This window comes from Austrofundulus limnaeus, unplaced genomic scaffold (assembly GCF_001266775.1).
Source record: "Austrofundulus limnaeus strain Quisiro unplaced genomic scaffold, Austrofundulus_limnaeus-1.0 Scaffold113, whole genome shotgun sequence".
NCBI lineage: Eukaryota > Metazoa > Chordata > Actinopteri > Cyprinodontiformes > Rivulidae > Austrofundulus > Austrofundulus limnaeus.
Window position 1 is genome coordinate 782,812 of NW_013952515.1, and position 15,343 is coordinate 798,154.

A 15,343-nucleotide genomic window follows, 5' to 3' on the forward strand; every position below is an offset into this window, starting at 1 on the left:
ATACAAGATCTTTTGATTTCCTGCCCTTCTCATACTCATAAACTACAAACATTTAAATGTCCTCACACCAAATACTCTCAAATTATTCCTACACTGAATGACACTTAAATCTTACATTCTCATCCTTGCATGTTCAATTATTTATACATTTTTAATATAAATAATATTGAGACACCCATCCTACACACCATATTTCACAGTAAGCTCCTTTTTAAACATTTGTTTAAGCTGGTTTATGTTTGTACTTTTTTTAGTTCATCATTTAATCCATTCCAAACTCTTTTTGGTTGTTCTAATACATTGGTTTTTTTTAATTTTCCTTTTCCTCTTAAATTATAACCCCCCACTCTGTCACAAAATATTTTTTGTATGCTGTGTGGAAGTTGGTGATTTCTTACTTTAAACATAAATTGTACAGTTTTAAATTTTACAAGGTCCCAGAATTTCAATATCAATCAAACTGTATCAAAATTTCTGAATAAAAATCAACACAAAATTCAGTATTTATTGCATTATGTGCTTTCTAAACTGTTATTTTTTTGCACACTTCCTCCACTAAAACACTTATTGTAGCTCAAATATATATATACTCTACAATACTCCTGTAAAAAGAAAATCCAATATCATTGAGAGTGCTTGACCTAGTTACCTGACAAAGTTACATCAGATTTTGTGAAYTGATCATGGAAAGTCCACTTTAGGTAAACCAGCTCTGATTGGTAACTACAGGAGGCTTGGCCCACTGATATTTGACTATACAACTTTTTTTTTCTAAAAACAGATACCGCCTCTATAAAAAGAAGGATGATCACTATAAAAGCTTTGAATGATTTGCAAGTGTACAATAGGGAAGATTACATGAAAGCTCTGCTGTTTATCCTATTACCGGACCACCTGGATAGTTTTTTTTAATATGTTAAAACCACACTTGTCAGGTACATGCAAGCATCTACATACAGGTCATATCTTACCAAAAACCTATGAACACTTTGRGGTTTATTTCCACAATTTTCACCATTATTGTCAGTAAATGCAGTGTTACTATAACGTCAGGGAGGATGGTTACAAAACTGTTGGGAAGGAGAAAGAGACCCCACAATAGGAAGTGTGAACTAGCTTGGGATCAGCTGACAAACCACAATGACGTTGTTGATTCTGCGGGGGATGGACCCACAGAGACAACAGCTGAAACCACAACTAAGAAGGAAGCGTGGGAATCCTTCAAATATTTCTTAGTCTCCTCWCCCGTAGCATTCGCCACAAACTGCCACGGCTGCTTTGAAGTAGGCTACTGAACTTGAACTGGAATAAACCCTGAGATAACTTCACCATGGCCAAGCTAAAACATCAATGAGAGCAAACAGAAACGGCAGCCATTGGTCGGTCCGTCTCTTCAGATTCAACTTGGGTTAATCAGTAGACACAGGAAAGAAAACTTAACTCTTTGCATTGTTCTTTCAGTTAGCAGCAAAAGAGGGAAAAAAACRGCAGCTGTTTACCAACACTGAAAGAAGTTTAGAAGAAGTTGTGGTTTTGATAGATCAGCAAACTAAATCTGTCTAAACTATCCAACATCATTATTGTCCAGAAGTTTAGCCTTGGCACAAACGCGATGCCCTCTTCTCCCACCCCCGCAAAATGAGACGAGGAGGAGAAGGAGAGCCTGGCCGGGCTGATTCAGCAGGATGCTAAATCAACCCCGGGAACATTAATTACACACAGCATTATTAATCAGAGCAAAGTGTGCGCGGGGTTATAAGGTTTGAGATTGATTAGGCTGACGATCCATCAAAAACAGTGATGGCTATTGTTGGCTTTTTGCTGATCAGCTAAAGTGCTGGGCCACAGATGGAGAGTAGGACAGGGTGTGGTATACAGAAGGGATTGGGGTTAAACGGTTAACAGAGAAGGGGGGTGCACATGTCATTTGCACACTACTGTGATTTGTTTGTTTGGACGAGGGAGGGCTGGATGGGGATTTAGGAGGAGGTGGGACACAAAGCTAAAAGCATAGTAGGGTTTAATGATCAGCAAATCCCCCCCGCCTCTACTGTGAGGGCAGTATTTAACACAGCGCAGCCTGCTGCTCTATAATCATTTTAACAGTAGACTAGCTTATAAAGAAAGCAGGAGGGAGAAGTGTTGATTTWAAAAAARGGACAGAAAGCGGTGTTAGAAAACCTTCCTTAGTTTAGGATTGGAGAAGAAAAATATGAAGCTGATTTTCCTTTTGCTGCTTCTAGCCGGCTCAACATCTTCATTCCATCTGGACCTCTCGGGTAGACAGGCCACCCTGCCCCCTGAGGCTCTCACCACAGAAGCAAGCCCAACTGAAGCTAAATCTCGCTTTGCCATGCTGGATGATGTCCGCCTTCTGGCAAACGGCCTCCTCCAACTCGGCCAGAGTTTACGGGAGTTCGTCCACAAAACCAAAGCCCAGATCAACGACATTTTCCAAAAGCTGAACATTTTCGATCGCTCTTTTTACCAGCTTTCGGTGGTCACCTCAGAAATCAAGGAGGAAGAGGAGGAGCTCAAGAAGACCACCAACATCTTGAAGGCCAACAACGACGAGATCAGAAATTTGTCTTTGGAAATCAACTCTAAAATCAACAACATCATGCAGGAGCGAACACAACTGCAGAGCCAGGTGGGAAGCCTTGAGGAGAGGCTGAAAGGATTATCGCAGAGCGTGGTTCCCGCCGACCAACTCAGTGAAATCACAACACTCAAGGTAAGAAGAGACAACTCTAAAAGCATTCTTGAAAAATAGTTTCCCAAAAAACGGAAACCAATTTAAACAAAACTTTGAAATGTGTTTACTTCCAAAATCTCAGAACTTGCTCTTTGCAATATTTAAAAAAACAATGGATGTGTAAAATTTATATGCAAAAACTAAGCTTCAATCGTAATGTTTTTAGGARGTGATAGAAGCTCAAGAGAAAACAATCAGCAACCTTCTGCAAGCAGTGAAAGAGCAGCATGAACAACTGGACCACCAGAAAGTCAAGATTAAAAACCTGGAGGACAAGGTACGGTAGTTGTGTGTGATCTGCACACGTTTTATTTATTTTTTTACGTGTCAAGATCTGTATTTAGTTTAGCCCCATCTATGGAATTTGGTTTAGACAAATGCTTTCAAAATGTAAAAAAGGGTTTGTTTGCATTCTCTTTTGCAGCTCAGCTATGACAATTTTCAAGATACTACAGATAAGTTGGTGGATTCTGACCATTCAGCTGCTATGTTTGAATATCTTCCAAGAAACTCAACGGGCTTAGATACAAATGGTAATTCTTTACAAAGGGCAAGCACTTATWTTTTTTGGTGAATGTGAACTGTAAAAAATTTGATTTATTCATTAATAGATTTATATTTTGTGTGTTTCAGACCTTCCTGTGGACTGCAGCGAGTTATCTAACAAAGGAGAGACAAACAGTGGAATCTATGCCATCAAACCAAACCATTCAGAGCCATTCTATGTTTACTGTGAAATGGGCTCAGGTAACTTCAACTCATCATCTAAATATTCAACCAGAGTTGTTCTTAGAGGCCCAGGCATAGTCATAGATAACAAAATGAATAAAAAAATGTTAGGTAATCCACATAATAACAGAAATAGCTTATTCATGGGTGCAAAAGACAAACTAYAAGTTAAATGATGTTTTTCCTTTTTTTCCCCCCAACAGATGGGGCTTCAATTGTCCTTCAGCGCAGGACCGATAGCTCATTAGATTTTGACCAAACATGGGAAATGTACGAAAAAGGTTTTGGAGATCTGGAAAGTGAGTATACTTTGCATTTTTAAGATAACTACGTTGAAGATCTAAGGGCACTATGGTAATCATCATGACCACCACTAGGGTTGGGCAAAATCGTATCATGTGCAATTAATCGTCAGAAAGACTTTAAACTATTATTTTTTGGCACTTGACAATTAATACAATTAATGCCACCAGGCAGAATGACTAGGGATTTCCCCGGTCAGTCTGCCAGRTGCTCCTCTCCACTTCAAATATGACGAACATTCAAGAAAAACGTTCTGTAATTTATTTATCATAACTCCGGTTTTACTTGGTCTATCGACACAATTTAAAAACTGATGTATAGCCTGAAGTCGGTACTTTTGACCCAGTTTGGAACAGATTTTTATGGAGAGCAAAGCTTTACCGCTAGAGTGATTTGATTGGTCATGTGACTAGGATATGCATATTAATAGTTATCAGCTACATTTAATCGTGATTTTTTTTTGCCAACATCACCGAACCCTAACCACCACATGCATTTCCAAAGACGTTTTGACTGGGCCTGTATTTTAAAGTACTTCCTACAATAGTAATAGTGAACTATAAATGTTAATTATACAAAATGACTCCTTATTACCTGAGCAGCCAGACAGTTTGGCTCCTCTCCTGTAGCACTTAATAATTCCAAGCATTCAGCATTTCTAAGCAATTTCCCTTTTAAGAGTCTCTTTTAAATATGAACAAAAACAAGATAAACTCATTGATTTCTGTCTCACATAGAGGACTTCTGGCTGGGCCTGAAGAAAATCCACAGTATCACCCAACTCAGAGCTTACATCCTACGTATTGATGTGGAAGACTGGAAGGAGGAGAAGCATTGGGCTGAGTACAGCTTTTTAGTGGAAGGTCCCTCCAAGGACTACACCCTTCACATTAGCCACATTGAGGGTGACTTACCAGATGTCATGACCAACATAACCGGCGCAAAGTTCTCCACAAAAGACAGGAACAACAACTTCTGCAGCTCGGACTGCGCTCGCAGTTGCACAGGTACACAATAAATTGAATTTAACGGACAAAGCCGTTGCGTTACAACCAAGTGGTTCGAGCATGTCTTGACGTAAGTGCTGTGTTCTCCATCTGACAGGTGGCTGGTGGTTCAACGTCTGCAGCGAAACCAACCTAAATGGAAAATACTTCTGGCTGAGAGCAAAGGGACGCTCTGCGAGGAGGAAGGGCATTCAATGGAAGCCTGGCACAGGGTCTTTGTATTCCTTCAAGATGACCAAACTCAGCTTACAAACAGCCTCAGCAACTGATAACGCCAACTGACCACCACAACTCTCACATTCTCAGACAGTATTACTGGTATTTATCCTAATACAGCAACATTTAAATCCGATGAAAGGTTCAAAAGAAAGGGYAGTGAAATGACATTTAACTGCAGCTAGAAGCTGATTGCATTCTAAAATTCTGTCATCTGGCCAAATATGTCAGAAGTTGGACTGACAGAGGTGTCGTAATGGTGCATCCATGGCATTTAGGTTGTTAACCTATTGGGTCTGATCTAGCAGGGACAGCAGAACTATTGTTATGCAACATCTGCAATCAGCAGCGAATTGGACATATTGATCTACATTGCAACCTAATTACACTATGGCTGCAAAATTTTACAACGTTAAAGCAGAACAGAAAGATTGAAAACTTAAACATTTAGATTAGGTAATCAAAATACATTTAGTAGCTTCTCAGTCAAGCAAGCTATACATTGTCTGTTTTYGCTCTGTGACGTGAAAGTGTGATGCATGTCTCCTGAAGCTAAAGAAACATTTACTAAGCAGTAATTGCATAACACATGCAAAATATATTACAAGCTTAGATAGAAACAGTATTATTTCCAGACCAACAAAAGCATCTATGATGTGTATGTTTTTCCTGTTTAGGGCTTGTAGTCTTTTGTTCTTATACTTATTTCCAGAATTAAGTACAGCGCTAGAAAAAAACCTGTCTACAAAGTAGTAGTAATACAAACTTTAGCMGTGCACTGATGAACTCTTGCTCTTTTTTCGATATTATTATTCTGTAAAGTATTTAAACTAATATTCATGCAATTTTGATTTATGCTGGTATTGTTGGACAATTGTTGTCTTTATGTTTCTGTTGTTACTGAGTCATATTGACTCTAGTCATTGGTACAGCACAGCTAACTGTTTCTTTAATGTGCCTCACACTAAAAGTCATTCTCACAAGAAGCTGTGTGTGCTACCAAATCATATTTATGAAAAATAATAATAAATCAATGTATCCAAATAACTATCCAAGACAACCAAGTTATTGGTACTGAATTTTGTATTATGTTAACCTTTGTAATGAAACTAATAAATGTTCAAAATTATTAAATAGAAACAAAACTTGAAAGACWAAAGTGATTTCATCTCAAAATATAAATTGCACCGTTGTTGTTTTTCTTTCGGCTGCTCTCTTTTCAGGGGTTGCTACAGCGAGAAAACACTTCAAAAATTTGGCAATTGTTTTATGCCGGATACCCTTCCTGACACACAGATTATGAGACCGCGGCATGGACCACTGAGCTACCGCAGCCACACACACATAAATAAACMTAGCATAGTTGGTAATCTTAACTGGATTACAAAAAGTATCAAATCTGAGTGGTTTTAGTTTACTTCCAATTCAAATGGATAATCAAAATATTATAGTTTACGCCACTTTTTTTCACTTATTACAAAGTGTTGACACAAACTACRTGAGTACAAAATATTTACTGTGAATTCTCATTTGTGTTATTTTTTTTGCAACAAATCGTGATCAGTGGCTGGATGAGAGAGAGTTAGTGCTTGTTAGAAGGTGAACTTATTCATATTTCCCCTTTAATTCAAATGAGTTTATCTAAACAGGAACACCCTCCACTTCAACTATTAGAAATTTAATACACAACAACTAATAAACAAGTGATCATTGCGCAGACAGCAAATAAAGAAATAAAATATTCAAAATTATAAAGAAAGTTTAATTGTGAAATTATTTTTTATGTGTATTCATGTTATTGCCAGGTTTAGATCATATTTAGGTAGGTTGATTTAAAAATAAATACACACTTCTGTTGGTCACTGGATGTGGTTAATCAGAATTTGGGACTCCAATCAAATAATAATCCCCCACTAGGAAGAGACCTGCAGTATCTACCAGCGGGTAAACAAAGCTTGTGGTGGTGGGTGTCAGCTGCTGTCTGGTAACATCTCTATCTCGCAGTCACCTTGACAAAAATAGCCCTTATTCAAGTGGACAACGTGCACTAAGTACACAGATCGAATCTGCTGGTGTATGCAATTGTTGACTGCTAGTGTGGGCAGTGCCCTGGCAGTCATGACCTGCACCCGGTGACAGATATGAGGTAGACAATCATTAACCACAGCCATCAATATAAAACGTTCTAAGTTTAGGAGGTAATAAGTATTTTTTGTTGCTTGTTGTTGCTAACTTGCTTTTTAGTATCTTTTTGCGGATGTTGTTTAGTTGAACTGATGTGAAAAAAAAGTAACAGATGTTGCAAACGATTGATGATAAGTTACTCTCATTTGTATCATCTGTTTGTCTTAAAAGCTTTATAGGGGTGGCTGTGRCAGAGTAGTTAGGGGAGTCKTCCTGGAACTGGAAGGTCACTGGTTTGATCCCCCGTCCAGCTGTCTCAGTTGTGTCCTTGGGCAAGACACTTCACCCCTAATGCCTCTGATGTGTGTCCCATCAGTGTATGAATGTGATTGGCACTGATTAGTCTCCATAGATGACTGTACATGTTAGCTTTGTAGGAGATTTGGTAGAGTGCTGTGTGAATGGGTAAATGAGGGCACAGATTGTAGTGGGAAGCACTTTGAGTGTCCTGGTTGGGTAAAAAGGTGCTATACAAGTACAGTCCATTTACCATTTACCATTTAAATAAGACTGTTCAGCATCCTAGGAGCTATGTTCTGTGTGTTATTGTATTATTCCAGATTAAATGTCTGTTCTRGTGTAATTATTCAGGTGCAACCTATACACCAAAGTTTTTTTTCTTCTTCATGACGCATTTTTTTTGACTGTTGCRGGTTATACTCGGAAACGACTTACAGTCCGGCAAATATAGTAATAAAAATGGTAGATGAAAATTCATAATTAAAACTATTTTGCACTACCTGTAMGTGGTGTTTGGCACATAGACATCCCTGGCTGGGAACTCCAGGATCTCTCTGGTGGGGCGCACTCTACTGTCAGGATAAGGTTTAACCTGCAGGAGGTCCGGAGTCAGACAATAGTGAGGGTTCTCCGGAGCTGGAGAAATGTCCAACTTTAACTGGGCTACAATGGTACCAGGGAATAAGAAAAACAAAAGAGAAAACTAAATCAGTACAACAGAATCGTTTTTGCTCAAATTTCTAATCATGCTTGAATATAATAAMGCAGATTTATTCAAGTGTTCTGTGAACCTGTGATGGGCCTGAGTCTCCTCAGCACTGAAGAAGGTCTCCTCATATCAGCTAGAAACTTATACAGATCTTCATCGCTGAGTCTATCTCCCTCCTAAAACATATTTCATTTTTTAAAAGAAAGCATGACAACAAAACACCAGATATTATATTTATGCATAAATTTACAAACCTGTTTGAAGAAGTTGGTGATGGTTAGTGTTGCTGGCCTGAAACCCGTGAGACTACAGGCTTCATCTCCACTGGTGGTCCTCTCTAAAGAACGCCTTCCCATGATGCTCGAGTTCCTCCGTTCTGACCATGAGCCTTTTCTTTCTGCAAATAAGAAACAATAAAAAATTAAAACAAAACCTTCCAACTCTACATATTTCCAACCTGCTTATYAACACAAAACAGATACCAAAGTCAAACCTTTAGAGGTCTAAGGCTGAACAAACAACTCAAAGTAAGCTGCCAGAGATCAATATATCGGCGCGCTTTGTTTGGATGTTGTTTTTTTCTCCCTCTATTTGAATTTGCTTCCTTCCTGTTTGTTGATGGAAAGCTTTTGTAGATAAAGATTTTAAAGGGTGGTACTTTATTGACGGGTGCATGAGCCACATGCGTGACTGCGGGGTTWATTAACGCTCTCTGTACCCGGATCAAAACATGTCACACTGAAACTGCAAGTTGGATTGAAACTTTTTTTTAATATCCTTTTGTTTGACATAATGACTAAAAAGTGTTGGACTCTGAGATACATGCTTTTTGTCTGAATTTGAATCAAATGTTAAAAAAAAACAAGGTCACACCTGAGAGGCTCATCTCYAGCTCGGTGTCTCTCTCCAGACTGCCGGCACTGTTTACAATGTTCATCAGATGGATGGCCGTCCACGCAAAGGGCATTCGGTAGCGGCCCAGACGCTGGCAGAACTGCTCTGATTGACTTCGAAGCTTCTCCAGTTTCTCCTTGTTCTGAAAAAATAAAATAAAAGGGTGAATACAGCATATTGGCTGTGTACCAATTCATGGGTTGCAGTCGATGTAGACCGCGGCCGATGTTGGCCACAGTCTACGTGGGCCGTAGGCCGTTCGAGTCGGCCGTATAAACTGCTGTGAAATGAGACGGTCTAGTCTGCAGAAGACATGTTTGTGTGACCATTCGCTGCCTTGTTACCATTGGGGCATCCATTGTGAGTTATAATTCACATCACTTCAGTCATTTTCAAGGTATAACTTCATAAAATTCAGTTTTAATAGAAAAAGGTTACAAGTAAATAAATAAAAAGCATTAATAATTTGGGTTTAGCTTCTGCAATTTATTTAACATCATTTGTTTAACTTACATTTTTCGGTCGGTGATAAATTTCCAAACTGCGTCATTAAAAAAAAAAAAAACTCCGCCGTACACTAAAAGAGAACCTCTGCCGCCTTTGTTTTTCTGTTTAATTTGCTGATGGCGTAATGAATTCTGGGATACCATCGGCTGCGTAGGATATTCAGATGCAGCTGAAGTTTTCGGGGTTTTGTCGACTGCGTGAGTAGGCGCCTACGAATTGGGAGCTAGCCACTATTTTACTACTGTCACGGCTCCTCTTCTTCTGATTGGCAGGGGCGGTTTCTCCTGCAAGCAGAGGTGGGTCTTCAGTAATGGGTACCTCTACTAACCAGTCTCTCTTTCTGTTCCTCCAGGTAACTCCTTTGACTTTTGTTCTAGGTTGGATTTTGGGTTGATATTTAGATTTACTTTTAATTTACAATAAAACTATATTAATTGGCCTTTAACTTTGTCACTCTTCATTTTTGTTATGGGCCATGGGCTGGCCTGTGACAAGTCGGGGCTCGTCAGAAAGCTACGTTCATGTTCGTTGTATCTTAGTTTGTTGTACATTAATGGTTTTTGATAGTTTAGTTGGTATTGTTTTTTTTTCTCGTTTGGCTTCTTTGTGAGTTTGGTTTTGTTGTAGTTTGGCTAATTTGTCTGTTTAGTAATTGTTAGATATTGATTTTGTTTGCCAGTCTTTGGTTGGTCAATATTTTTGTCTGGAGAGAGCAGTGAGCATGTGTTCCCTTTTTTGTTTGGATAACTTTTAGCTATTTGGTTTTGTAACATTAGGTCTTTACTGGGTTTCTGTTCAGGTGGGAGTCCTCCCATTTTAAAGCTAATCAGCGAGTGTCAATATGATACTTGTGGTGTTTTTTCTTAGGTAGAAGTCAGGGTTGGGCATCGTTTGAACATCCTCCTCCTCCTCATTTGGGTCCCAYGGTTCCCAATTTCGATTCWTTTTAGAGGCAGGGTCAAAAAAGTTTACRTGGTTTAAATGARGTAGCAAACCAGAGTTCTTTCTAGATGAACAGATKTTATGAATTTATTTTTCACACGGGTACGATAAGGTAAGGTAACATTTATTTATATAGCACTTTTAAGCAGCAAGGCGATACAAAGTGCTTAGTGGGTACTCTGCAAAACTTGTCCATCCAACCAAATCGTACACTTATATCCAGCCAAAGGGTATTTTTGATTTTGTTTTGAGACGATATATGTACTAAGCAAGAGCAGAATGTGTTTGATTATTAATCTTGTTAGCCTGGAAATGTTTTCTTTTTCAAGTCTTACCAAGCACAACTGGCAGATTATTTCACCTAATYTGACAGTTTGAGTCTGAACACCAACTCAAATTGGCTCACCTGGGTTTTTTTTCTTTATTAGTGTTGGGTGGCTTCTTTTCCCAGTTRGCGGACTGGGTATTGAAAATTGGTATCAAAATTTACAAGTATTCCTACATAAGTAAACTATAACTACAAGGGTGTAGTTGTCTTGTCTTAATACGTATTCCTTGTGTAGTAGACGCACATGATATAATATCGTCATGTACTGTGTGTATAAATATTGTTAAAGTACATTAAAGCCATGCACGCTCTAACTGATCATACCTTGGCAGCATCAGACTCTTTGAAGACCATATATGGCTCTGCACATTCTCCTATATCACCTTGCTGCAGTACCTTTTCTAGCTGTTGACAAAAAAAGTATTTATTTAGTCCACAAGTTTAAACACACTTGAAAATACTTTATTTATCCATAAGACAAAAAAAAACTGTAGTAACACTGCTTCACCTTGATGACTAGGAAGATATCTGTGGAGGGGTAGGTGATGGAGAAAATGGCCGAGCGTGCCAGCGTGGAAATAGCTGCTGTCTGAATGTGTGGACGCAACATWGCTTTCGTCTGCTCAGAGTTTAGATCAAAGAAGAAATTTTCGGATATCTGGTGGACACATAAAACAGACCAGCATGTAAATATAATTTATTCATATCAGATTTGAAATTCACACCATCTTAACACTGAATGAGTGTCTGCATCTTATTCATAGGCCCTCGCAAACATAACATTTCAAAATAAAAGCAGCCCCCAGTAAATGAAGGTAAAAAATATGGGCTCTGCTTCTCAAGTTGACTGCTACCCTCTAGTGTTTGTTTCTGTAGCAAACGGACAGAGAAAATAAACTCTACCAAATGGGCTTATTCACCTAGTTTCTGTGAATGATTTAACTTGATTCTTAAAAACCTCACAGAACCACAAGTTTTACAGTCCAACTGTCAGATTTCTTTTGGCCTCATAACAGTTTTAGTGTTTTGCAGAAGTGACTACACAACTCAGGACCGGACAGATCCTGAGGAAAGCATAACAGCTTACCTTTTTCTTTTCCTTGACATCATATAAGGCCAAACTAGCAAATATGGGTTCAATTTCGATCTCGAACCTTCAAAACAGAGAGAAAAACAAGTGGGTCAGCAAAAAGCAGCAGTTAAATAAAAGAAGTGTACTGCGTTTTTTTTCTTTTTTTTTTCCTGTGAAAGATTGCCCACCACTTACTTCAAGGACAAGCACTTGACGAGTAGCCTCTGGCCAAAGTGCTCTTTAGGTACTTCAGGCACACAGTGGCGCTCAATGGGCTCCTCCTTCATGTTCACATAAAAGAAACCACAAATAAGAATGAGCAAATTACTGATATTAAGCAGCCAAAAAACAAGTTAAATTTATGGACGCGTTTTGTTTCACAGACAAACGCTTTACCTCATCGAGGGCAGGATGGAGAGCAAAGAGCTCCCGATGGCGATTAGTCATACGCTGTTCTTCGTTGTGCCGGTCAATCTCCTCGTTGGGGGCCCGGTCGAGAAGGTGAGGGAGGAGGGCATCAGGGAGGGAATTCTTCAAGTCAAAAATGCTGCAGGCCCAGCTGCCCCGTGGAGTGTCATCTATAGACATCGACCGCCTCTTCAGATCATCCTAAACAGCAACAAAATCATAAAAGATGTGCTGCAGGCTCTTATTGTAAAACTACACACTGTATATGTACATGTACATATGTTAGGGCAATGATGTATTTAAATGTCAAGAAGCATAAGTGTGAAGTTCCCTGCGCCCTGTAACTAYGCATTACGCAGGCTGATACCTGGTCATCCTGGTAGCTGCTGCTATCTGGCATCTCATCAGCTTCAAACACTTGCTTAGGCAAGCCTTTCTGACGTTCCTTTTGTTTATCCAGAGTGTTGGGGTTAAAGCCAGTGCCAAGCTTGTGATACCTGCAGGAGCAAGTATCACAGTATTAGTTATCAACGTAATCGGCATGGGCATTTTAAGCAAGAAACTCTTCAAATATTACATTTTTCTTCAAATAATCAACTCCCTCTGCTAATATCTGCTAACCGGATATATTCCTTTGTTTTCGCCAGTCCAATTGATTAACATAGAAGGACATGCTCTGACAAGCTGAGTTCACCCGTGACCATTATTTCTACTTTATAATCCTTTAGGGAAAAAAAAAAAAACACAATATCAGAAGCAGACACGAAAATGCTGCAAATTGGGGTTTTTTTCTTCTTTTTGTGGAAGAACTCCAACTTTAAAAAAAATACATTAGGAAACAAATTAGTGTCACTAATAAGTTCATGCGTAAAAACAAAGATAGAAAAAAAACATTTGAATTTGCTTGTTTTTACTAGGCTTTAAATATTCAAATGCATTAAGTTAAAAAGTGATGTCTTACTTTCTATTGACAACAGCCCAGTCCTCTGTGTAGGATCTGACACAATCTCTTACATGAGGATCAGTGTCCCTGCAAAAAAACAATCAAAAAAAAAAAAAAATACGTTCTTATAATGTTTGTGCAACCTTCTTTGAAATATCAAAACTTTGTGCTGCACCACATAGTAACAATGACCTATTATTTGTGCAGAAGATAATGTTTGTATATCTTTGATAATACCAGGGCATCCATGTTATTAGCCTTTACAWTTTACATCTAAACTCTTGCAGCGCAGTAACTTGGGACAGCAAAAACCGCATCAGAGCGATTTGGAAAACCATCTGATGAGATTTGACACGTGACATTACAAAACAACTGATCACTGCAAATWCGAGCTGACGGCGTTACGTTTGTCTCCACACTCGATGACGATGAGAGCCTTTAACTCACCCTTCCTCTGGAACAGCCTGTACCACAGTGCGACACTCCCTGGGTGTGTAGATGACCTCGATGTCATCGGGGGGAAACTCGATCAGATCTCTCAGTGGACCTGACTCCACGATGGGAGGGTGCGTGATCAGATACTCCTCAAAGTCCAYGGGCTCCACCGCCTCTGTGAGGGGAACCTGGTGGGTGAAGAGAACGAGTTTAGGTCAGACGCATGGAGGAAAAAAAAAGGGGGAACAATTCCACATGTAACCTCTTACTGGCAAAATATGGGCTACATTTTGTGATTCCTGTAGGGAACAGCGTAAACTCATGACGTTTTTATTTAAAATGTGAAAAGTAATAGTGTGTGAACGCTTCACAAGCATTCACTCTATTGAGATCATTTTTTTCTTCCGTACGTTTTTTGCGCGTTTCTCATTCCGCAATTTTTGTACTATTTGACAATTCCTAATACCAAAATGTTCATCTCTGTCAGGACATTCTGGCTATGACTTTTGATATTTCAGCTATTTATACTTTTTAGCTATTTCACTTTTTCGGCCACGTTTTTCCCATTGCAAGTTAATGGAGCTGTTTTCAACATCCTTAAAATCTTTCAAAATGTTTCTAAATCTTTACAGCACCTTACACCTTTTGTTCTGGTTCTGCTCTTTTTAACTTCCTAATGCTAATTTTAGCTTCTTTTTAGCTAGATTTAGCTTTTTTCTGCTATTCTTATATGTTCTACTTTTTTCTGCTTCTTTGAGCTATTTCTGCTTAGAGTTGCTTTCTGCTATATTCAGCTATTTGCTGAAATTTTAGCTAATGTTCAGCAGTTATTAGCTAAAGTTAGCTTTTTTAAGCTAAATACACATTTTTTGTAGCTATTACAACTTATTTCTGCCAAGTTCAGCAAACTTGTGCTCTTTATGCTTCTTTATGCTAATTAAAGAATTCCCAGGTACATTTTAGCTGTTTTACAGCAAAATTTGACTGTTTTAGCAATTTTACCACAAATTATCACTTTTTTGTACTTTTATGCTTTTTTTTCTGCAAATTTTAGATTTTTTACACTTTCACAATCTGGGTGTGAAATTCAAATTGTGTCTAGGGCTGCCATGATTAGTCGACTACTCAACGACTAATCGACTATTAAAATAGTCAACGACTAATAAATAGTTGATTAATCATTTATTTTTTATTTTTTTACTTTGTTTTTCTCTCCAAACTGCTTTGACACCTTCCACTGCCACATCTGCCTTTCTGTTCTTGACACACATGTGCAGTAGTTGTAACTGGGGTAGGCTGTGGACGTCACAAGACATTATACAGACAGGCTCTAGTATCATGGCTACCCGGCGACGGAGCTGAAAAGTGTGGGATCATTTTAAGAAAATGAAAGAGAAACCTGTGCAATATCTGCAAGGCAGAACCTGCTTTCCACAGCAATTACTTTTAGTTAGCATATAGCTAAAAATATAACAATGGTTATTAGGGCTGCACCGATTAGTTGAAATAATCGATGACGTCGACTATGTAAATTTGTCGATGCAGATTTTTTTTATTATCGATTCGCTGTATTACATCACCACCACATGAATGTTCATGCAATTCCATTTTGGTACCTAAATGCATCATTTCTACCGTATTGGCATAAGAGTGGTGAGTTTTCCATGCTTG

General features: G+C 38.7%; 2 protein-coding genes across 2 annotated transcripts in view; one reads left to right on the forward strand and one right to left on the reverse strand.

Annotated features, from left to right (window-relative positions):
• dock7 (dedicator of cytokinesis 7) overlaps nt 1–15,343 on the reverse strand; it is a gene marked incomplete in the record, with an annotated part of 68,737 nt that overhangs the window by 40,360 nt on the left and 13,034 nt on the right. The window contains 12 exon segments of the mRNA XM_014014278.1: nt 7,941–8,097; nt 8,226–8,319; nt 8,398–8,540; nt 9,017–9,179; nt 11,139–11,219; nt 11,323–11,472; nt 11,902–11,968; nt 12,082–12,167; nt 12,283–12,495; nt 12,662–12,791; nt 13,256–13,324; nt 13,685–13,860. Of these exon segments, the coding sequence (XP_013869732.1) occupies nt 7,941–8,097; nt 8,226–8,319; nt 8,398–8,540; nt 9,017–9,179; nt 11,139–11,219; nt 11,323–11,472; nt 11,902–11,968; nt 12,082–12,167; nt 12,283–12,495; nt 12,662–12,791; nt 13,256–13,324; nt 13,685–13,860 (1,529 nt within the window).
• On the forward strand, nt 2,046–6,162 carry angptl3 (angiopoietin-like 3). The gene is made up of 7 exons (XM_014014281.1): nt 2,046–2,734; nt 2,922–3,032; nt 3,180–3,288; nt 3,389–3,502; nt 3,688–3,783; nt 4,525–4,794; nt 4,892–6,162. The coding sequence occupies exons 1-7, from the start codon at nt 2,213–2,215 to the stop codon at nt 5,074–5,076; spliced, it is 1,407 nt and encodes a 468-aa protein (XP_013869735.1). The 5' UTR covers nt 2,046–2,212; the 3' UTR covers nt 5,077–6,162.